Source organism: Belonocnema kinseyi, chromosome 6 (genome assembly GCF_010883055.1).
Source record: "Belonocnema kinseyi isolate 2016_QV_RU_SX_M_011 chromosome 6, B_treatae_v1, whole genome shotgun sequence".
NCBI lineage: Eukaryota > Metazoa > Arthropoda > Insecta > Hymenoptera > Cynipidae > Belonocnema > Belonocnema kinseyi.
Window position 1 is genome coordinate 103,542,303 of NC_046662.1, and position 25,329 is coordinate 103,567,631.

At 30.8% G+C, this 25,329-nt stretch overlaps 1 protein-coding gene across 1 annotated transcript; it reads left to right on the top strand.

Annotated features, from left to right (window-relative positions):
- Positions 1-7,885: 7,885 nt before the first annotated feature.
- LOC117174435 (UPF0587 protein GA18326) lies at positions 7,886-8,767 on the top strand. The gene has a single exon (XM_033363557.1). It carries the CDS (start codon positions 8,062-8,064, stop codon positions 8,545-8,547), a length of 486 nt encoding a protein of 161 aa, XP_033219448.1. The 5' UTR covers positions 7,886-8,061; the 3' UTR covers positions 8,548-8,767.
- Positions 8,768-25,329: the final 16,562 nt, after the last annotated feature.

Genomic DNA, 25,329 nt, shown 5'->3' on the forward strand with positions numbered 1-25,329 from the left:
GAACCATGTTCGTTATCGAATTTTCGGCACCAGCTGACAAAAACATCATAACCAAGGAGAATGAAAAGAAATAGAGGTATCGAGACCTTATAAGGGAGTTGCCACGATTGTACCCGGAATATTCTGTTAAACTAGTTGACCTTATCATCGGCGCTCTTGGAGATGCCAAGCTTTCACTTGCTAATGGCCTAAAAATCATCCCTGCGTGTCAACAATATGCTAAAATACTTGCGGGAAAAATGCAGAAGGCGGTTGTCCTTGGGTCAATCCGTGTTCTTAGGGTTCACGAGGCTTTTGCTGGATCATAGTATTGATTCCTTTACAGACTGTGCACACTTATCTCACGGTCATGAGACGTGGTTGAGGCTGAAATTTTACCGCGATTGCGCTGGTAGCGGGTGCAATTTTCCAGATTAGCACCCGCTCCCGGCGAAATCCTGCGGTTGTCCTTATGACAAATTTTTAATTATATATATATATATATAATTAAAATTATTTTTTAAGTTCTTCAGGAGTTTTAAATATATTTATAATGATTCCCATTTTGTAATAAAATTTGTGTAAAATGCTGCAAAAAAATTGCCTTTAAAATCTTCCTGATTTTTCTTCAATTTTATCAAATTTTTTAAATTTATGAAATATTTTTGACATTGTAAACTTCCCGAAATAATATATTGCTGAAACCTAAACATCCCGAATTTAAAAATTCTAGAATAACGAAATTCTGGACAGTTTACAGTATTATCGAATTTGAAAATTCCCGAATAATAAAATTCCAGGCGGAATGCTGTCTAATGATAAAATATTCAAGCTAGAAAATTCCCGAATTGCAGAAATTGAGAAAACAGTTTTGTGATCAATATTATTTATTTATTAAAAACACAATAATCAAATATATTTATTATAGAAATGTTATTTAATGTTTAATTTTTTTAAATTATTGTTTTAATTTAAATTTTAAAATAACAATAATTGTATAAAAATATAAATTTAAAACACGTGAGCTTCAAATGATACAAGCTTTGCAGGATTCAATGCAGAATGATTTAACGCGACTTTTATTTTTATTTTTTTAAATAATAATTTTATTTTCGTGAGCGTTTTCTGTGATGTACAAAAATAAAATGCACATTTTCAAACATCTATTTTTATCCAAAAATACATTTGTTCAATTATTGTTATTTTAAATTCAAACAATAATTTTTAGAATCTTTAGACATTAAAAAAGTTTTTTGTTTGGTATAAATATTGTATTATTCTATTTAAAAAAAATTTTTAACAAACTATTTTTTAATTATTCAAATTAGGGAGTCGTGTTACATGGATATTGTACAATTCAGAAATTTTCTGTCGGAAATTCTCAAATTCGGTAAGATTGTAAATTGTCGAGAATTTTCCAATTTGGAACTTTTATATTTCGTCAATGTTATAATTTCGGAATTTTTACAGTGATGTGGGAATTTTATTTTTCGGAAAAAGCGACTGAAAAATCTCGAAAAATAAAATACCCGACACTGTAAAATTCGTAAATTGTAAAATAACCAACTAATAAAATTCCTGAAATTATAAAATCCCGAAATATAAAAGTAGAATTGGACATTTCGAGAAAAATAAAATAAATAACATGCCGGACAATAAGATCTTACCGAATTAAAAAAATTCCCGAAGAAAATGTATTATAAAATATCCGAACTAGCAAATTCCTGAACTTAAACAATTCAAAAAATTGTTTATTAAATATTATCAATTTATTGAAAATACAAGAATCGAATATATATTTCTGGATGAAAAAATTTGTTTGAAAATGTGCATTGTTTTTGGAAAAAATGTAAAAAAGTTCTGAAAAATCGAATTTTTTATTGATAAAAAAAATAATAAAAAAATTGGATATAAATCGAGGATTTCTGGCCAAGAAGGCGACAGGCGCTCGAAAACGAGTAAAAGGATTGTCCAGGCTGTGACATTAGGTACCAAAAGTGAAATTCGAAATTTAAAAAAACCAAAAATATAGTTAGATAGCTCTTGAAAAATGAACCTGAGTCTCCATTTACAGTTTTTCTCTCGGACTGCAAATTTTCCAGTAAATAAATAAAAACTTACTTTTTTTCATTGAAAAAACCATCTTTTTTCACATTCAACTCGCCGTAAGTAATTCGTTTATCACCTAATTAACAAATTTCTTTTTGTATTTTATTCGGGACAGTCTAGCGGAGGCAACAGTGTCCAAAAAGGGTCAAAAGTTAATTTCTAATGTTTTCTTTTTTAATCCGAATGACAAACCACGTTCTTAGACTTTCACATTAAAAAAGTGAGCGAGGAAGTTTGAGGTAAGACAAACTTCAAGCGAAGGAATTTTCTGCCAATGTATTGGCCAACTTTTTGGAAAATTTCAATTCGATTTGATTTTTAGTTCCATAACTAGAGCGTGTTTATTACGAGCTCGCGACGCGACACCACAGGATTTTTCAGGGGAAATCGAATTGAGATTTTCCAAAAAGTTGGCCAATACATTGGCGGAAAATTAGTTCGCTTGAAGTTTGTCGTAACTCAAACTTCCTCGCTCACTTTTTTAATGTGAAAGTCTAAAAACGTCGTTTTTCATTCGGATTAACCGAGAGAAGAACTTTAAATGGAGACTCAGGTTCATTTTTCAAGAGCTATCTAAGTATATTTTTGGTTTTTCAAATTTCAAATTTCACTTTTGATGCCTGACGTCACAGCCTGGACAATACTTTTACTCGTTCTCGAGCGCCTGTCGCCTTCTTGTCCAGAAATTTTCAATCGTTCTTGAATTGAATCCTGCAAAGTTTGTTTCAAAAATTTTATTTGGTAGGTACGAAGAAAATTTAGACAGCACTTTTTTTATTTCAAAGCGCACGTGTTTTTAATAGAATTTTTATAAAATTATTATTCAGGTTTTAGAATGATTCCCATTTTTCCTAACATTTTTGTAAAATCCTGCACACAAAATTGTTTTAAGAGCTTCCAGATTTTTTCTAATATTGTAAATCTTCTCAAATGTTTTGAAATATTTTTAAACATTCTCTTTGAGTTATGTACTTTTTCGAAATAAAAAATCATTTTAAATCTATCCAGAAATTTATATTTTTTTCCTAATATTTCAAAATTCTTGAGAAGCTCCAGATTTTATTCTTTTATTTGAAACATTCAGAAACCTCCAGCTTATTTCATTTTTTCTAAATTAATGCTTATTTAACTGTTCTTTAAGGATCAAAATGAAATACTTTTACCTTCGAAATACAAATAAAAAAATAAAACAATTATAATCGTGACATTCAAAGTTTAAATCTGTCACTCTGAAATTGTGATAATTCATTTTCAAATTGTCTGCTATTGAAAATTGTTTTTTTTTAAATTTCCAAACCAAATAGATTAAAAATGGAATATTTTATACTAAAATAATACTTTAGAAAGATTTTGAAATTGAATAAAGGCGTTCATTTAAGAAGCCATTAATTAGAATGTTTACACGCGTGTCACTACTAAGGCTTTCGAATTAAATTAGATCAAATTTTAACGTTAAAATATGTAAATTATATCATTTTGAACAGATCTAGAATCACCTTGTAAAATCAATCCCTGTTAATTTTTTAATACTCGAACTGCAGTTCAATTTTCAAATTTACTTTCATTTCCCGATTTGTCCCGGTCGCAAGTATAGTTCAATATATAGAACAACTCATTTTTTTGAAATTGTAATTTTTCGGTTCTAACTTACGGCACAATCATTTTATTCTGTGCAAGGTTTTCTACAAATCTTGTTGATAATTTTTACATTCTCATCCAAAATTAGAAGGTATTAGTTTTTTTATGAAAAATGACTTTTTCTTATTTAATCAAATGTCAACGTTCTGAGGCCCCTTGAGTCAGAAAAACAAATTTTTACGTCGGTATCTCTCTGGCGTCTACGTCGTCGTTGTTATTGTTGTTGTGGTTGTCTGTATGTAAAAATTGTACTATTTTTATTTTTATAACAAATATTTTTCTAAAATTAAATTGTTGCAATAAAAGTGTTTTGAAGAGATTTAAAAAAAAAAAATCGGGGAATAATATTAGTATTTACATATAGGTCGACAAAGGTTTGTTTTCCTTAGAAAATTTGGCGAATAAATCCATTCTATTGTTTGACAAATATTTTTTGTAAATCAATATTTTTCACAGAAAATTACCCCGAGTGACCTTCAATTATAATTTTATAAACGTGAAAAACCCACATTTAAATGTTTTCTATGAAAAACACAATCACTGAGTGACAGGACGAAATCGGAAACATTAAGAGTCAATTTATTCAGGAATAAGCTTTTTGAACAAAAATGACCTTGAGTGAACCTTTAATACATATTTGTTAAATTTTACAAAAATCAGGCGTTATTTTCTTACAAAAAAAAATAATTTTTGGGGGGTGACAAATGATCAAAAAATAAATAAAACTTGAAGTTGTACGATTTTAATTTGTAACTAAATAATTTGAAAGGTTTCAATCTAAAATTATCGAACACTTCCATTTAAAAATTCTGATGACATATTTAAATAGCTTTAAATTCGAAATTATACAATATACTGAAGACTACAAATTTTAAATGCCTCAACTATTAAGGCTGTAAATATTTTTGAAATTGCTGCTATGGTGACTGAATAGCACTTGTTCTTTTATTAAGAAATCACAACCAAAATTGTTTTTAAAAGTTTTTAAAAGAGTTTTAAAAACCTTAAAAAAGGTCAGAGGTTTTAATAGTTCAATATATGTGATAGAACCTCTATAAATTTGAAATTAGTTTATACTTTTACACGTTTGAGCTACAATTATTCAATTTTAGAAGTTATAAATTACAATCCTGAAAAAGAAATAAAATGTTTTAATTAATATATATTTAAAAAAAAAAACCTTTCTACAATTCAATCTAAATGCACCTGCAAACATTTAATTTGAAAAGCGTTGAATTCAGGGTATATTTTAAAAAGAAAACTGAAAGCAAAGGATCGACTTTCAAAAGAAGCGAAAGAAAGTGACTCGCTAGATTGCAAATGAACATGGAAAATGGTGTATTTTCGCATTTTTAAATTTTAAATTTAAACTTTTTCGCATTGTAACAATTTCGAATCCCAGAATGTTATTTTTGACCTAACCTATAACATATAACGAAAATTCGGAAAATTCAAACAATAAGGCTGTATTCTGAAAATGAAGCAATTTTAACGTTAAAATTCAAGTTCTTAAACTAAAGGCCTCAAAATTTGCAAATTTTACAATTAGTGTTGTGTAAATCGTATTAGTATCTCAAAAGAGTATAAATAGTTCTTAAATTAGTTTTAAAATTTTCTGAAGTTTACCTTTTTTACATGCCCAGATGTCAAAAAAGCCTACCCAATTTTTTCAAAATTTTAATAACTTATTTTCTAAGAGGAAATCACCCCCGTTTACCAGTGACTGAAATGGATTAAACAAAAATCACCAAGACCCAAGAATAAAAATTTGATGTACAGCGAATTTCTAAATTTTTAATTGTGATTATCTTTAACTTTGTGATATCAAAAATTTCCATACAGTTTTTTTTATTAATATTGTAGGAAAAAATCAAAAAGATCGAGCGCCGAAATTATAATTACCCTACCGAAAAGAATCTTTGAGTATATACTAAAAATTCTTTAGGTCAAAGAATCTCAAAGAAATTCTCCGCAGGCACTCAGGTAGATATTTTTAAAGGTCCAGGAAGCTCGTTTAAATGGTCTGAAGGCTTTAAAATATCCTTTCCGAAATTGAAATAAAAATACGGTCATAAATAACAAGCAGAGAGGCTATCTGAATAGAGTAGCCGACACTCAAAGGTCCTTTGTACAGCTTTAGGATTAAAATTTAGAAGTACATTTTTTTTCATTTCATAGTTAACAGCCTAAAACATAATAATACGGAATCTACGGGTTTCGGTGACTTCAAATATCTAACTTTTTTTTGTAATGCTTAAAATTGGAATTAATAGAACGTTTCTCGTAAATTGAATGAGATACGCCAAAAAAGACAACATTTTTGAATTCAATTAGAAAATTGTATATCAGTATATAAGTTATAATTATAAATAAGTATAATGAAAAAATTCATCAATTAAAAAAAAATGTTAATAATTTGAAGAGAAATTTAAAAAGGGAGAGCAGATTAGCCACGACCAACTACTGTAAATAACTCTGCCCGCCCGGTACGTGACGAATACAAAAATTATATTACCGTCGCACCACTCTTAAAACGACCACTAAAAGGATCTTGAAAAGGACCCAAATCTCTCAAACTATCTCCGAGACTATTTTGTGTCAAATCGGCTTTGTTTATAGACTCAAATGGGCCAAGCTATTTCGCTAAAGAAAACTCAGAGATTTCTTTCGGTAAGGTAGAGCAAATTTTCTGTAATTCTATGGGGACGGCTAAAATATCCCGAAAAATAAAATTCCCAACGCGGTAAAACTGTCTACCCCGACAAATACAATTCCAAATTTAATAAAATTCCTGAACAGTTTATAATATTAACGACTTTGAAAATTCCCAAATAATAAAACTGCTCAAATAAAATTGATTGTTAATCAATATTAATTATTTATTAAAAATACGATAATAAAATATTTTTATCAAATATATTTATGTTAAATATTTAAAGTGTTAAAAATTATTGTTTGAATTTAAAATTAAAATTATACAAAAAATTTTACCGACAAATTAATATACAAAAACATGTGTTTTTCAAAATTAATATTTCGATTTTTCGGAAGAACTTTTGTGATTTAAAAAATACTATATGTATACATTTTCAACAAAAATATCTTATTCAGAAATATATTTTGTTTTAATTATTGTTATTTTAAATTTAAACAATAATGTTTAAACACTTCAAACATTAAAAAACTTGTTTATTTGGTATAAATATTTGATTTTTTCAATTAAAAAAATATATTTGTCAAAGAAAAATGTTTTCAGCCCTTTTTTATCTCGAAATGTCTTTCTATAATAGTTTTTTTAAAATCAAAAATATGATTTTTCGAGAAAATTTTTTTTATAATTAAAAAGAAGACTATATACCGAAAACCTGGATCAAGCTTCGGATCTGAAAAAATTCAGTGATATATACATGTCAAACTTTTCTAACCTCAAAAAATCTTTCTACTGCTTTACCGCCATATTTTACGAAGAATGAGAAAACAAGAATTCGACTTAGTAGTGTGATGAGGGCAGCACCTCGATAGAGCAGAAAATGTGATGTCCTATATATATATAATTTCCCACTCTGACGCACCGTACCGCATCAACGATTATAATATCTTTTATAGGGCTGATTCTGCAATTATGGGACGCCGTCCTTAGAAAGGGCAGGTAGACTTTCTCAATTTGTTCTTTCTTTCTATTCCGTATACCACTTCCGACAGCCGTGGAAAACGGTCCAATACGATATGTCGATGAATATTTTCGTAATATTTCTTCTTCATAGTGATTTTCCTACAATGTTTTATTGCAGGGCTCTTCAGCGAGGGGAAATTCGGCCGCAAATACATATTTACCACATGTCGTCTTGTTTCCACCACCACGTCTCTCTACTCAGCTGTAAGAGTGAGACGGAATTTTTCCGTGTTAAGTGAGGCGGCGTAGTAGAGGAAACGAAACATTTCGCTAATGAGTATTTGGGACCAAATTTCCCCTCTCTCAAGACCCCCCTGGTTTATCGTACAAAAAATACGCGTCAAATTCAAACTGCGCGGCAATACTAACAAAATGGTAGAACAAAGCGGTTGCGTGAGTTGGAAAAAACGGGGAGCTCAAATGGCTAGACCATGTGCTTATTGGTTCATGATTGTATATATCAGTGAGTTCTGACCATGCGTACGTAATAATAACGCAAAAATCAAAGATGGAGGCTACTTTGTTTTTTATATAGCAAGGAGATAATTCATACGTCCATATTTATCATCGACCAACGTAATTATAGAAAGTATAATTTCAAAGAATTGTGCATCTTTGGATTTCCATAAAACGAGGAGTCGACACCTAAAAAATAAAACAAAATGGTTAAAATCTCACTTCAGATAAAGGCAACTCTCGAGAACATAGAAGAGTTAAAACCGTCTGGTCCGGAGTTCCGATGGTACCTAAAATTTACGTGTAATAGTTGCGGCGAGGTGTCCCAAAAATGGAATTATGTTTCTTCAGACAACTATACTCCATCTATTCCAAATAGAAATTCTGTTCATCACTTGACCATCAAATGCAAACTATGCTCCCGGGAGAATTCCACGACAATTATCGAGAATTCCATTAAATCTTACACTGCTGAAGACCTGGGTAAATTCAAGGAAATTGTTACCTTTGATTGTCGAGGTATCACGCCAAACGATTTTTCTCCAAGGGAAGGCTGGATTGTTAAAACTTCCGACGGCGGAAAGGAATTCAGAGATGTTGACCTGAGCGAGGGTGAATGGGTGGAATATTGCGATAAAACCAACAAAGCAGTCGGTATCTATGAAATCGAAAGTAATTTCGAAAGGATTTAGTAAGTCTGAAAGAGTTTTGATCGGTAATTTATTTCTTGTTTAAAGATTGATCAATTAATAATAAGTACGTTTTTCAGAAGATAAACCAATATTATTATTAATTCACCACTGGTGTGATTAGTTTTTATACTCTAATTTACATAGGAAAAGCTTTACATATTTTATGAATTTGTCAAGAAGATTTACGTATCATTGTTATAAGATTAAAAGAAATTGAAATTATGAAAGTATGGCTTCATTCAATTTTAATTAGCTAAATTAATTTATTCACGTGATTAGAAGTGAGTGAATCCACTGCATTAGCTACAAGGTGAATCTCGACTCGGCAAGAGTCCAGCTGCTAAGCCATTTCGAGCGCGCATAGCTCTCAGATAGGTGACCAACTGTGACGTACAACCGGGTTGTGTTTTCGCTGCATTTTATCTAATGTCGAGCGGGAGTTTTGACGCCGAGGATGATTGTGTGCATTTGATGGGTAGGGTCGAATGTCCCCTGCTGAAAACCCCTGTACGGAATCCTTTAAGTCTTGATAATTATCTGCAATACCTTACCTTTTTTTTATAACCTTGAAGATCCAACTAACTAGCGATAGAGCTAAGTCCTAAAACACTTGCGGGTTAGTTCTTCTATGTTCCTTCACATAATTGAATTTACGATATTAAAATTTTGCACCTTCCTACCGAAAAGAATCTTTGAGTATATACTAAAAATTCTTTAGGTCAAAGAAGCTGAAAGAAATTCTCCGCAGGCACTCGGGTAGATATTTTTAAAGGTCCAGGAAGCTCGTTTAAATGGTCTGAAGGCTTTAAAATATCCTTTCCAAAATTGAAATAAGAATACGGTCAGAAATAACAAGCAGAGAGGCTATCTCAATAGAGTAGCCGACACTCAAGGGTCCTTTGTTAAGCTTTAGGATTAAAATTTAGAAGTACATTTTTTTTAATTTAATAGTTAATAGCCTAAAACATAATAATTCGGAATCTACGGGTTTCGATGACTTCAAATATCTAACTTTTTTTTGTAATGCTTAAAATTGGAATTAATAGAACGTTTCTCGTAAATGGAATGAGATACGCCAAAAAAGACAACATTTTTTAATTCAACTAGAAAATTGTATATAAGTATATAAGTTATAATTATAAATAAGTATAATGAATAAATTCATGAATTAAAAAAAAGTGTTAATAATTTGAAGAGAAATTTAAAAAGGGAGAGCGGATTAGCCACAACCAACTACTGTAAATAACTCTGCCCGCCCGGTACGTGACGAATACAAAAGGAACATTATATTACCGTCGCACCACTCTTAAAACGACCACTAAAAGGATCTTGAAAAGGACCCAAATCTCTCAAACTATCTCCGAGACTATTTTGTTTCAAATCGACTTCGTTTATAGACTCAAATGGGCCAAGCTGTTTCGCTAAAGAAAACTCAGAGATTTCTTTCGGTACGGCTACGAAGGAAACCATGCTAGATTCTTTGCAGCATCACCTACGTCAGGCTTGCCCTCTGGGAAGATGTCGATATTGCTCAAATTCCAGATTGGATTGTCACACCATCACCGATGTATATTTATTTAACTTTACGAGAGCCACCACCGCCCAAGCCTTTGGACGTATGGAGCAGAGAGTAGTGGTGGAAATCGAACATATGCTAATTGCGTCGATTTTCCTTCAGTGGACAGGCCTGACCTACATGTTCATTTGTCGTCATTAGGAATAGGGTTCCGAAACTTGAAGAGGGTGTCGATTCTGCGGTTCTGAAAAACTTGTGAGTTTCGGGAATCAAATATTCGACCACGGCAATCGAATCTTCAACTCGCATTATTCCTATTATGAAAGACCGCAAATATTTGAAATTTGATTTAAATTAATACTTAATTTTAAGCTAAATTACTATTTAATGCATTAATCGCATTAGTCGATTCCAATAGATGGAGTCGACTCCAAGAATTGCAATTTTCGTTCACAACGAATCGAAACCTCTGAAGAATCGGGCTCGACTTCGACAACCCTACTTAGGATGTATACACGTTCCCGCAAGGGTTCTGTCAACCCCTGCATGTTCCTGTATAGGTTGGTGTACACTGTACATAATAGTGTCTCAACACCTTATGCTGACCGTGTAACGTTTCTTGTACTAGATCTGGTCCTAGTTCTAGCAAACTGTCCCCAAGTTTTTCTATAATTTTTTTTTCGTTTTCCAGGAATCGATCGAAGGGTTACAGTCACGGTAAATTACGTCTCGCCGTCATTCACGCCGGGGGGTCTGAACTTTTGTCCTCGAATTTACAATACAATTCAATTTCATTTTTAATTTACAAAGTGAATGAAATTTATCTACAACTTAAACCTCAAATTAAAGCTTTATAAAGGTGGAAAAATTTGGAGAGTTTTGAATTAAAATTCATAAAGAATAGAGAAAAACGACAACAGCCAAAATCCCTTCTTCTTTATTTTGAAGAGTGTAAACTCTACTTCGAGTTGTATAATTTGACAATTGTTAATTAAAAATGTCCTTATTCTTATTATTGCATTCAAGAAATAATTAAATATGCCACATTTTGAACACAAAATTTTTTTCTATCAACTTTATTTTCTTCTTAATTTTTAACTACTCATTACTCACTAAACTGTATGAATATTCGTAAATAAAACGCTGATATTTATTTTACAATTATATTTCGTTTTTGGGAAGGATAATGTCTTCCAAGCCCGGCGGGACGTATAATGACCGTGAAGGGCTAGGATCCAGTCGAACAAGATTTATTAGGGCCAGTTTGACTTAGTCTCTTGGCTGCCACTGGCAGTCATTGCAGTCAATGACTGCCTTCTGGTGAGTCCTGCTGTACAGGGTTTTCTAGCAGGTTTTCCTCTCCGCTGGACTTAAGGATTCTAAATGACGTAAATGATACTTTAACAACGAGGATGAACCATATATAAACCTCTGTTCCACCGGGCTCTTAAATTAAAAAATGCATATTATAATGGGTTCTAACGACAGTGTTGTGGTAATTAAATGGACCAGCTTTACAAGATAAAAATAATACAAGAAAGTGAAAAAAGATTGATGAAAATCGGTTAATATTTGCAGAAATAATGTAAATTTTTAAGTGTATATAAAAGTAAAGGTGCGATTAAAAGTTGACACCTACCTTCTAAGTCTCAATCATTAGTTTTCTAGTAAAGAAATTCTGCGAAATCGTTTACAAATTTATGTACTAAGCATTTATACTAATCTCCGATAAAAATGTTCATTTTCACCTTTTTCACTTGAATTTATAATAAATGAAATTTACATAAGATTAAAATGTATTTAAATCAAAGAGAAAATGGGGTTCAAAATATGATTTGTAAATATTATATTCATACATAAACGGTATTTTTTTAGTGCAAAATGTCCATAAATCACGTGATACTCGAGGCTGAGGAACCGTCACGATTTGTCACACTCGAGGGGAAGGGTTTTTCTAAACATTACGTGACAAAGTATATCGAATAAAATTACTTATTTGTTACATTTTTTCATTAGAATATTATTAATAATCAAATTTAAGTAAAAAAGATTCCCTTCTCAATAGGAACGGTGGCGAAGGGATGCAACAATTCGTCACATGACCTTACGGGGGGGGGGCTTAACTCGATTCCCCCATTGGGGGGGGGCACACACAGGATAAAACTGATACCATCACGAGTTTGTGTGTTTATTAATAATTATTTATTATTCTAATTTAACAAATAGCAAATTCCAAAAAACATGATTTTATCATAAAGTAAAAGGTTCAACAGTGATCCCTGGATTTTTCCTGCATTTTTTATGCATTGGGTTAATATAATATTGCCTTGATCTGTCACGCCGGGGGGGGGGGGTGTTAATTTTGTCTATTTTTTAGGAAAAACGCTATCCCCGACTTACAGTTTTTTATATCGAATGAAAGTCAAAAAAAAAATATAAAAATTTATAACATCAAGTTGTGGTAATGGTTAAATCTATTTTTATATAAATTATGCCTTTTAATATGGATATAATTTTCACGTAAAGTGTTAAATGAATGGCAAATGATAGTTTACAAACCTCTCTTGTTTCGTGCAAGAAACTAATCTTAGATAATCAAGCACAGATAGGTGGGCGGTTAAAGTAGGTAGGTTTGTCTTCGATTAATTGTTCATAATATTAAATGCTGTTCGATTGATAAGCACTTGTTCCTACGTTCTTTATTTATTAATGAATAATTTGATTGTAAGTAGAAGCATAATTTAATAATTACTTGAAAATCAGTATTTGTTAAAAAAGTGTTCTCCGCTAATTTTTATCGTTTTAAAGTAATAAATTGTAGGTAACTCTTGATATATTCCATGCACGCACTCAAAAAAATTTTAGCGGAGGCGGGTACCAGATACCATAGAATCAATATTGTCTGAGACGAAAGGTAATGATATTTGAAGTGAATTCCCGATAGGATATAAAGGATAGGATATTTCAATTTTATATTATGCACTAGTTCTGTGAAGCAACACTTAAAAAAATCGGAATAAAATGCAGAGCAGGTAAGTAAAAGACAAACCACAAACACACACTCGCACAGGGTGTCTAAAAAGTTCCGGGGCGGTTGGACATTTCCTCAGGTAGAATATTTTTCAAAAAAATGAAGGTCATTCCTGAAGTAAATTTCAACGAAGAATTCAATGGCGACCTTCATTTTTACCTTGAAGTTGACCTTCATGGCTTTTTGAAGGTCAACTTTGTTTTTTAAATGGAAACCCCCCTTTTTTATATCCGCAATCAATGGAACGGAAAATTCTACGTTGAGGTACGTACCCAAGTCATAGGTCAGTTGTCACGTTCAAGTTCAGTTAGACGTTATTTGAAATTAACAAAGTTTTCCAAGAGGTCAGTGTAATTCTTGAAGTAAATTTCAACGAGGAATTCAATGGTGACCTTCATTTTGACCTTCATGGCTTTTTGAAGGTCAGCTTCGTTTTTTTAAATGGAAACCCCCGTTTTTACATCTGCAATTGATAGAGCGGAAAATTCTACGATCAGGTACGTACCAAAGTCATAGGCCAATTGTAACGTTGAGGGTCAGTTAGAGGTTATTTGAAATTAACAAAGTTTTCCAAGAGGTCAGTGCAATTCCTGAAGTAAATTTCAACGAGAAATTCATTGGTGAGCTCTGTATTGAACTTGGTGATGACGTGGACGTAGTAAATTCAGTTCCCTTTGGGGTGCTTGATTAGCGTGAGTCCCCTTGCCTTTCATGTTTCGGGGTACTTGATTAGCGTGAGTCCTCTTGCCTCTCACGGTTCAGTGAAGATGTTCGAACTGAAAACTTTGTGCTTCTTGACAAAAAGATATACGATTTTAAAAATTAGTTACAGCATTACGAATCATCTCCCTATCAATCAAAGTAGCCTGTTGCAGAATCCGATTCTGCAATTCTTCTAAGCTTTGCGGTTGCGTTGAGTATACTTTGCTCTTTAAATAACCCCAAAGAAAATAGTCCAGGGGCGTCAGATCAGGAGATCTAGCAGGCCGCTCCGTCCTGCTGAAACCAAATATTTTGAAAATTATCGCCTGTAACCTCCCTTATTCTTGGTACAATTTGGTTTCTGAGAAGTTCTTCATATGCACGGGCATTGAAATTACCATCGATGAAGAAAGGGCCTATCATTCTGTCCATCATAATTTCACAAAATTCAACCCGACGATCAGGATCGTCTTCATTGAGCTCTTGTACCAGATGAACTTTGTAAGGATGGAAATTAATGCTTTTTAAAATATTTCGCACTGTCTCAGGAGCAATGTCACACTCATCTCTAGCTCGACGTAAACTAAGGTGTGGGTTTTCAACAAATGCTTAGGCTATGTCCATCTGAATCTCCTCAGATCCTGCAGAGTTTGGCCGACCAGTTCTCTGAAGGTCTTGATAGATCCATGATTTATAAAGCGCCTCACAGTTCTTTCAATTGTTGATTTTGAGACAGGATTTTACCCTTCTCTATTACTAAAAGTGCGATTAAAAGCAAACGAACTTGATCATAAGATCGAAGTCGATCTCCCCAACCACGCGTCATTAATACAGATACCCTCTCTCGTTCCGAAAGTTTAGCCTGCGCCATAATAATCTTTTAGCGAAAGATAGTATGTACACGTAATACGTAAATTTAGTTTCGATTCGTAATATTCGTATGAAAAACGGTATAGGACTTATGGTATCGCCAAAGATATTATAAACGTAGATGCGGTGCGGGCTTAGTTACCCGCGATAAATATAGACGGCGCGTCCGGCGAAAATTGTCAGTTCCCCTCTACCCACCGCTCCCCGGCTATAGCACCCTCCGACAACAGCCACTTGGAGCTCTGTAAGCAACTCTCAGTAGGCCCCTCGAGGCGCACTAACACTAATGGTTACTTAGCTCGAACAATAACAATTTGGATTGAAAGTAAATTGCCAATTAAAACATTTTTACATTTATAACTTTGCAAAACATGGTTCTTTTAATAAATACCACAAATAAAAGTCGATGGATAATTTCTATTACGGTTTCATATATTTCCTACTATTTCTAAAACTATTACTTGTAATTTTCATTTTATATATTGTCTGTATATAGTTCCTTAATATTATTTATTTTTATTTTTGTGGTCTGCAATTTCTATGGATTTTTTTAGACTTTTATAAAAATACAATTATAATTCCAAGTGATATGAAAATTGTTCTTTCGGTTTTTAGATGTTAAGACGACAGTTTCAAGCCAGATTACGTTTCGCATTGGCAAACAAAATGAGACGAACAGAATTTCACTGTCATATTCATAAAAAATATCATGTTTCATAAAATATATTTTAAAATAAACTTAAAATTATTATATTTACTACAGCTTACTCGAAATATGTATAATTCCAATCATTTGTTAAGTTTTTCAGATCTTTTAAATATATTTATAATGATTCCCATTTTGTCGAAAAATTTGTGTAAAATTCTGCAAATAATGCCTCAAAATCTTCAAGATTTTTTTACAATCTTATAAATCTTTTAAAATGTTTGAAATATTTCCGACACTGTAAACTTCCCGAAATTATAAAATTCTGAAACCTGAAAATCCCGAATTTAAAAATCCTAGAATAATGAAATTCTGGACAGTTTACAATATTATCAAATTTGAAAATTCCCAAATAATAAAACTCCAGGCCGAATGCTGTCAAATGATAAAATATACAAACTAGAAAATTCCCGAATTGCAGAAATTGAGAAAACAGTATTGTGGTCAATATTATTTATTTATTACAAATACAATTATCAAATATTTTTATTATAGAAATTTTGTTTAATGTTTAATTTTGATAAATTATTGTTTTAATTTAAAATAAAAATAATTGCATAAAAATGTGATACAAACATAAATTTAAAAACACGTGAGCTTCAATTAAATCCAAATTTACAGGATTCAATTCAGACTAATTTAACGCGACTTTTATTTTCATTTTTTAAAATAATAATTTAATTTTTGCGAGAGTTTTCTGTAATGTGCAAAAATACAATGCACATTTTTAATCAACGTTTTTTATTCAAAAAAAGACATTTAAAATGTTTTTTCTTTGGTGTAAGTATTTTCTTATTCTATTAAAAAAAATTTGTTAACAAAATATTTTTTAATTGCTCAAATTAGGGAGTTGTCTAGCCCGGATATTGTATAGTTCGGAAATTTTCTGTCGGCAATTCTCAAATTCTGTAAAATTGTAAATTGTCAAGAATTTTCCAATTCGGAACTTTTATATTTCGACAATGTTATAATTTCGGAATTATTGCAGTGATGTGGGAATTTTATTTTTCCGAAAACGCGACTGAAAATCCCGAGAAATAAAATTCCCGACACTGTAAAATTCGTAAATTGAAAGATAACCAAAGAATAAAATTCCCGAAATTATAAAAGTCCCGAAATATAAAAGTCGACTTGGAGAATTCACGAAAAATAAAATTCCGGACAATAAGATATTACCGAATTTGAAAAATACCTAAATAAAATGGCTGAATTATAAAATATCCGAACTAGAAAATTCATGAATTTAAACAATTCAAAAAATTGTTTTCTTATATGTTATGTATGTATTGAAAATACAATAATCGAATATATATCTCTGCATGAAAAATTTTGTTTGAAAATGTGCATAGTATTTGAAAAAAATATATAAAAGTTCTGAAAAATCGAATTTTTTATTAATAAAAAAAAAAATAAAAAAAAATTTTGATATAAATCGTTGTTAAATTGAATCCTGCAAAGTTTGTTTCAGAAATGTTCTTATGTAGGTACGAAGAAAATTTAGGCAGAACATTTTTTTCCTTCAATAAGCGCACGTATTTTTTAATGTATTTTTTAATACAATTTTTATAAAATTATTATTCAGGTGCCGGAGATTTCATTTTTTGGGATTTTTTTCAGCGGTGCCATATTTTTATACCTCCTCTTAAAATTATGTAATTTTTTAAAATAAAAAGTCAACATTTCAAAACATTTTTAAATCATCAAAAGTATCAATTCTCTATTAAATTATTTCAAATCTATTTAAATTATTTTAAAAATTTTTCGGAACTCTTAAATGTCTTTTACACTGATTGTTATTTATCCTAACATTTTTGTAAAATCCTGTTCTTTAAGAATCAAAATGAAATATTTTTACCTTGGAAATACAGATAAAAGAATAAAACAATTATAATTATAACATTCAAAGTTTAAATTTGTCACTCTGAAATTGTGACAATTCTTTTTCAAATTGTTTACTATTGAACATTGTGTTTTTTTTAATTTCCAAACTAAATAGAATAAAAATGGAATATTTTATACTGAAATAAGAGTTCAAAAAGATTTTGAAATTGAATAAAGGCGTTCGTTTAAGAAGCCATTAATTCTAACGTTTACACTTGTGTCACTACTAAGGCTTTCGAATTAAATTAGTTCAAATTTTAACGTTAAAACATGTAAATTATATCATTTTGAACAGATCTAGAATCATCTTGTAAAATCAATCACTGTTAAATTTTTAATACTCGAATTGCAGTTCAAATTTATTTTCTTTTCCCGATTTGTTCCGGTCGCGAGTTTAGCTCAATGTTTAGAACAACTTTCATTTTTTTGAAATAGTAATTTTTCGGTTCTAACTTACGAGACATTCATTTTATTCTTTGAAAGACTTTTCTACAAATCTTGTTGATAATTTTTACATTCACATCCAAAATGAGAAAGTATTAGTTTCTTATGAAAAATGACTTTTTCGGATTTTATCAAATGTCGAAGTTTTGAGGCCCCTTGAGTCAGAAAAACAAGTTTTTACGTCGGGGTATGTTTGTCTGTCCAGCGTCGTCGTTGTTGTCTGTACACCGGATAACTTTCGAAAAACTGGTCGGATTGAATTGGACTTTGACTTTGATAACTTTTTTTGATAAAATCAAACTTACCAAAGTTAAAGGATTTTTAAAATCCAAAAAACCAAACGAAAATGGACATTTAAAGCAAAAAAATCTTGATATGGAAAAAAGTCAAGAGGCGAAAAACGCTACTTTTTCAAGGCCCCATGATTATTTTATCACATTCTCATCCATAATGAGAAGAGTCTTATGCGAAAAATGAATTTAGCGAATTTCATGAAATTTCGACGTTTTGAGGCTCCTTGAGTCAGAAAAACAAGTTTTTACGTCGGTACCTGTGGGTCTTTCTGGCGTCAACGTCGTCGTTGTTATTGATGTTTTGGTTGTCTGTATATCGGATAACTTTTTTTCAGTTTTTTCATTTTAAGAATTGTATGTAAAAATTGTACTATTTTTATTTTTAAAACAAATATTTTTCTTCAATTAAATTGTTGCAATAAAAGTGTTTCGAAGAGATTTTTGAAAAATCTTTCGGGGAATAAAATTAGTATTTATAGGTCGACAAAGGTTTGTTTTCTTTACTAAATTTGGCTTTCGTCTAAATTTTTCCAGTTGTTTTTACTACAGTACAATTTACGTTTGTATCTCGGGCGAAGAAATCCATTCTATTGTTTGACCAATATTCTTTGTAAGTCAATATTTTTCATAGAATATTACCCCGAGTGACCTTCAATTATAATTTTATAAACGTAAAAAAACCACATTTCAATGTTTTCTATGAAAAACACAATCCCTGACAGAACAAAATCGCAAACAATAAGAGTCAATTTATTCAGGAACAAGATTTTTGAACAAAAATGACCTTGAGTGAACCTTTGATATATATTTGTTAATTTTTACAAAAATCAGGCGTTATTTTCTTGACACAAAAAAAAACAATAATAATTTGTGGGGTGACAAATGATAAAAAAATTAATAAAACTTGAAGTTGTACGATTTTAATTTGTAACTAAATAATTTGAAATGTTTGAATCTAAAATTATCGAACACTTTCCATTCAAAAATTCTGATGACATATTTAAATAGCTTTAAATTTGACATTATTCAATATACTGAAGACTACAAATTTAAAATGTCTCAAATATTAAGGCTTTAAATATTTTTGAAATTGCTGTTCTGGAGACTAAATAACGCTTATTCTTTTGCTAAGAAATCACAATCAAAATTGTTCAAAAAGTTTTTAAAAGAGTTTTAAAAACCTTAAAAAAGGTCAGAGGTTTTAATAGTTCAATATAAGTGATAGAACCTCTTTAAATTTGAAATTAGTCTATACTTTTTCATGTTTGAGCTACAATTATTCCATTTTAGAAGTTATAAATTACAATTGTGAAAAACAAATAAAATGATTTAATTAATTTAAGTTTAAAACAAAAAACCTTTGTACAATTCAATCTATATGCAGCTGCAAACATTTAATTTGAAATGCGTTGAATTCAAGGTATATTTTAAAAAGAAAACTGAAAGCAAAGGATCTACTTTTAAAGGAATCGAAAGAAAGTGACTCGCTGGATTGCAAATGAACATGGAAATTGGTGTATTTTCGCATTTTTAAATTTTAAATTAAAACTTTTTCGCGTTGGAAGAATTTCGAATCCCAGAATGTTATTTTTGACCTAAACTATATAACTTATAACGAAAATTTTGAAGATTCAAACAATAAGGCTGTATTCTGAAAATGAAGCAATTTTAACGTTAAAATTCAAGTTCTTAAACTGAAGGCCTAAAAATATGAAAATTTTACAATTAGTGTTGTGTAAATTGTATTGGTATCTTAAAAGAGTATAAATAGTTCTTAAATTAGTTTTTAAATTTTCTGCAGTTCACCTTTTTTACATACCTAGATGTCAAAAAAGCCTACCCAATTTTTTCAAATTTTAATTACTTATTTTCTAAAAGAAAATCACCCCCGTTTACCAGTGACTGAAGTGGATTAGAAAAAAATCGCCAAGACCCAAGCATAAAAATTGGATGTGCAGCAAATTTTTAAATTTTTAATTGAGATTATCTTTAACTTTGTAATATCAAAAATTTCCATACACATTTTTTTATTAATACTGTAGGAAAAAAGCAACAAGATCGAGCGCCGAAATTATAATTAGAGCAAATTTTCTCTAATTCTATGGGGACGGCTGAAATATCCCGAAAAATATAATTCCCGACTCGGTAAAACTCTCTGTCCCGAATAATAAAATTGCAAAACTAATAAAATTCCTGAACAGTTTATACTATTAACGAATTTGAAAATTCCCAAATAATAAAACGCCCCAAATAAAATTGTTTCTTAATCAATATTAATAATTTATTAAAAATACGATCGTAAAATATTTGTATGAAATATATTTTTGTTTAATATTTAAAGTGTTAAAAAATATTGCTTGAATTTAAAATTAAAATTATAACATAATATTTTACCAATAAATTAATATATAAAAACACGTGTTTTTTAATTAACATTTCGATTTTTCAGAAGAACTTTTGTGATTTAAAAATTACTATATACATTTTCAACCAAAATATCTTATCCAGAAATATGTTTTGTTTTAATTATTGTTATTTTAAATTTAAACGATTATGTTTAAACGCTTCAAACATTTAAAAAGTTGTTTCTTTGGTATGAATATTTGATTATTTCAATTTAAAAAAAAAAAATATGTCAAAGAAAAATGCTTTCATCACTTGTTTATCTCGAATTGTGTTTCTATAATACTATTTTTTAATTTAAAAATATGATTTTTCGAAATTTTTTTTTTTATAATTAACAAAAGACTGTACCGAAAACCTGGATCAAGCTTCAGATCTGAAAAAATTCAGCGATACATACATATCAAACTTTTCTGACCTCAAAAAATCTTTCTACTGCTTTACCGTCATATTTTACGAAGAATGACAAAACAAGAGTTCGACTTCGTAGTACGATGAGGGCAGCACCTAGATAGGGCAGAAAATGTGATGTCCTATATATATATTTCCCCACTCCGACGCCCCGTACCGCATCTACGTTTATAATATGTTTGGTATCGCCTTAGGTATTGACTTAGGTATCGAAAAACGGTATAGGACTGTATAACTCTTCGGGGAGGAACAGAACTCTCACTAGAACATCTGGATCTTTTAATGAAAAATTCCCTTAGGATTTTACAATATTCAAAACGCTGTAACCAAGATCAATGCATAGCTCACCAATGAATTTCTCGTTGAAATTTACTTCAGGAATTACACTGACCTCTTGGAAAACTTTGTTTATTTCAAATAACCACTAACTGACCTTGACCGTCACAATTGACCTATGACTTGGATACGTACCTGAACGTAGAATTTTCCACTCTATCGATTGCAGGTGTAAAAAAGGGGGTTTCCCTTTGAAAAAACAAAGTTGACCTTCAAAAAGCCCTGAAGGTCAACTTCAAGGCCAAAATGAAGGTCACCATTGAATTCCTCGCTGGAATTTACTTCAGGAATTATACTGACCTCTTGGAAAACTTCGTTAATTTTAAATAACCTCTAACTGATCTTGAATGTTACAATTGACCTATGACTTGGGCATGTACCTGAACGTAGAATTTTCCGCTTTATCGATTGCAGATGTAAAAAAGAGGGGTTTTCATTAAAAAAAAACAAAGTTGACCTTCAAAAAGCCATGAAGGTCAACTTTAAGGTCAAAATGAAGGTCACCATTGAATTTCTCGTTGAAATTTACTTCAGGAATGACCTTCACTTCTTTTAAAAATATTTTATCTGAGGAAATATCCAACCGTCCGGGACTTTTTACACACCCTGTATATGAGCACGTTAAAGCAAAAGAGAGGCTCCTGCGGGCTGCGAGGGAAAAGAAAATTGCAACTTTTTAAGCGCGAATGCGAGTCTCATGGGTTGCTGAAAGCAAAAGAGAAATAAGTTTTCGATGAGAGCAAACGTGTACTTCAGTCTCATGGGTTGTTGAGAACAAAAGAGAAACAAGTTTTCGATGAGAGCAAAACGTGTACTTCAGGAATTTCAGGGTTGCATTTTTACTTTTCAGGTACACTATTAAAATAGTATATAACCATTTCCCGTTCTTCCTGCCACACACTTTATAAGAAATAGTTTAAGCAATTAAATGGATGCCTCCTAATATTGAATATATTGAGTGAGAAGCTCAAACTCTAATTATTATTATTTTAATCTCCTAATCTCAAAAAACATAATAATAGTAAATTTAAATTTAAATGATCTAAATTGTAATAATTTGGTATAATGGACGATATTAATAATATTAATGTTATTCTAAAAATAGGGGATAATAAATAAAATATGTAATTTGAATTTTTAATTGAAAATAATTTTATTGCATCTCTAAATGGTTGTAAAATTCCTATAAATCTAACTTTATTTGGCCCTTTTCGAATTTAAATATATCCTAGTATTTTTCGTTTTAATAAAGTTAAAAAAGCTAATTTTAATAATGTTATTAAAATTAATAATAAATTTTAAATAAATTAATTAATTGCATAATTGTTAATTAGTATATAGAGTATTAAATTTATTATTAAATGAATTTGTTTCATTGTATAAATTCTACGTATTTTAATATATTAATTATATAATATAACATTATATATATTTAATTTCTGAAATTAATACATTTTTCTGTCATAATACAAATAATAGTATTAATGATAGTAAGTAAAACGTTAGTTTACATAATTTATTGTATCATAATCCTTTATTCAGGCATATCATTTTCTAATAAAAAATTTTAATTACATTTTATTTATGAAGTTTAAATTTATTATACTATTTTGTCGTATTAGAAAAAGATTTTATAATTTCAACTTTAGAGGTTAATAGTTTTATTAACTTAAAATTATTAAAATTAATTTGATTAAACTTTTAGATTCATAATCTGATAATAGAAGCACGATATTCTTGATTATATTAAATAAAAATATTTTTATTACATAAAAGTTCAAACATTTTAGTGCTTAAACACTTAAATATAAAAAAATATTAAACATTGAATAATACATTGTAATTATTAAAAAATTAAAAGATGCAAAGTTTATAAAAAATATATATTTCATCCAATTATTACTTATATTAATTAATAAATTATTACTAATTATTACTAAATAAATTTAATTTAATATAATTATTAACAAAATTAGATAATAAAAAATAAATATTTTTTTATTAATTATTAAAATTAATAACATTCTTCTTATATGGTTAATAGAAGATATTCCTATAATTGTATTGTATTGTATATTTAAACACCCTATCCTTAATCTAAGTTATCCGCTACTTATCTACTAATGTTTCGCCTTACTTAAAAAATTAAATTAAATAATAACAACAAAAAATAAAACTAATAATTCTAGTAATGAACGATCTTCCAGGGCTTCCATTTGCTTTTACCATAAAAACAAACATTTTCCACGATTTTAAATTTAACTTTGGTTTTTAAATTCCTTTTTCAGGCTCCAACGTTTGGCTCTGCCCTATTCCCTTACTTTCCCTTATTTCTTCCAATTTCTTCATCCACATCACTCCCTGTCCATTACCATCCAAAATCCACCTTACACACTCATCAACGCTCAACTGCCCATCTTCCTCTCCTGTGCATCTCTCTAAGACCTGTGCCCATGACTCCAATTCGTATCCGCATACGCTACATAGATTCTTCTCTTCATCCATCCAATATCTATAAGCACTCACTCCTTCTCCCATTCTGAACCGTACAACACTACTCCATTTTTCTTCCTTTTTAATTTTTTGCAGATATTCTGGTTCCGTCAATCCTTTGACCATCCTATACCATCTATTGTACCTCGAGTCTATTATCTTTGCCCACCTCTCTTCTCCTTGTTTAACTAATAACTCTAACTCTATATCCTGCCACTCCGTAACACCTTTATCATTTTTCTCCTTTCTTCCTCCCATTTTGAATTTCCCAAATTACCTCTCGCTTCGTTGTTCCTAATTTCGCCGAAACATGCTTGTTTAATTCTACTTCCCTCTCCCCTTTTTAGCTTCTCTTCAAACCTCCATGCTCTCTTAATTTGTCTAGTCACCATATTTCCTCTTCCTAACTCTTCTCTTAACATGTATCCTGGGCAACTCCAGATAACCCCTATTACCCACCTCAAAAATCGCTCATGCATGCTTTCTACTTTCCTATGTTCCTTCCATCCCCCAATCTGCACTCCATAACACAACACCGCCCAAACCAACGCATCAAACAACCAGACCCTCATTCTCCAATCGTCCTTAAACCTTATCTTTCCTATGCCCCATACTTGGCCCAATACTTTACTCGCACATTCAATTCTTTTCCTCACCTGCAGCTCGTTTCCCCCTCCTGTCTCAAACCAAAAACCTAAGTGACAGAATTCCTCCACCCTTTCCACTATTTGTTCGTTCATCTTCCAAACGTAATGTATTATGGTGTTTCTCTTTCTGAAACACATCACCTTGTTCTTCTCTACGTTCACCGTCAGATCCTTTGCTCCCACATACTCTTCAAAAATTCTCATCATTAAATTCATCCCCTTCTCGTTGTCTGCTAACAAAACTACGGCATCCGCATAAGCTAGAGAGTATATTTTGCTGTTACCCAATATCGTCCCCCCTTTTCCTTTCCTCTTTAGCATCTCCTCTAGATCTGCCAACAGCATATTAAACAGGAGCGGACTCAAAGGGCACCCTTGCCTTAGACCTCTATCTATCCATAATACCTCTCCGTTTTCCTTTCCTATCTTCACCCTAATCCTGGTTTTAGTAAAAATTTCCTTTACCCTTTCCACCAGCCTTTCTTCTATTCCCCTCTCTTTTATTGCCTGTCATAACACTTTTCTGTTTACCGAATCAAAAGCTGCTTTAAAGTTCACGAATAACGCGATTAGTTTGCCTCTCTTTTTCCCTAGATTTCTGTTAACCTAGTAGTTCAGTACGTAAATGCTGTGAATGGTTTCCCTGTCCTTTTCTGAAACCCGTCTGATTGTGTGGAATACTTTCTCTTTCCTCTATCTGGCTCTTTAACCTCTTTCTTACAATTTCTGTATATATTTTGTAGACAACTGGCATGAGAGTGATCCCTCTGTACTCCCCTTTCTTGACAAGTGGTACCACCAGCCCTGTCAACCATCTTCTGGCCACCCTTCTCCATTCCATACTTTGTTGCAGATCTCCCGAAGTCCTTCCCTTACCCCTTCTCCTCCATACTTCAACGCTTCGTTCTCCATACGATCTTCTCCTGTAGCCTTGTTCCTTTTTAATCTATTTATTGCCGCATCCACTTCTTCTCTCGTTATTCTAATCCCTACCTTCCTTTCTCCTAGTACTAACTTTCTATTTTCCCCTATTATCCTATTTCGTTCTC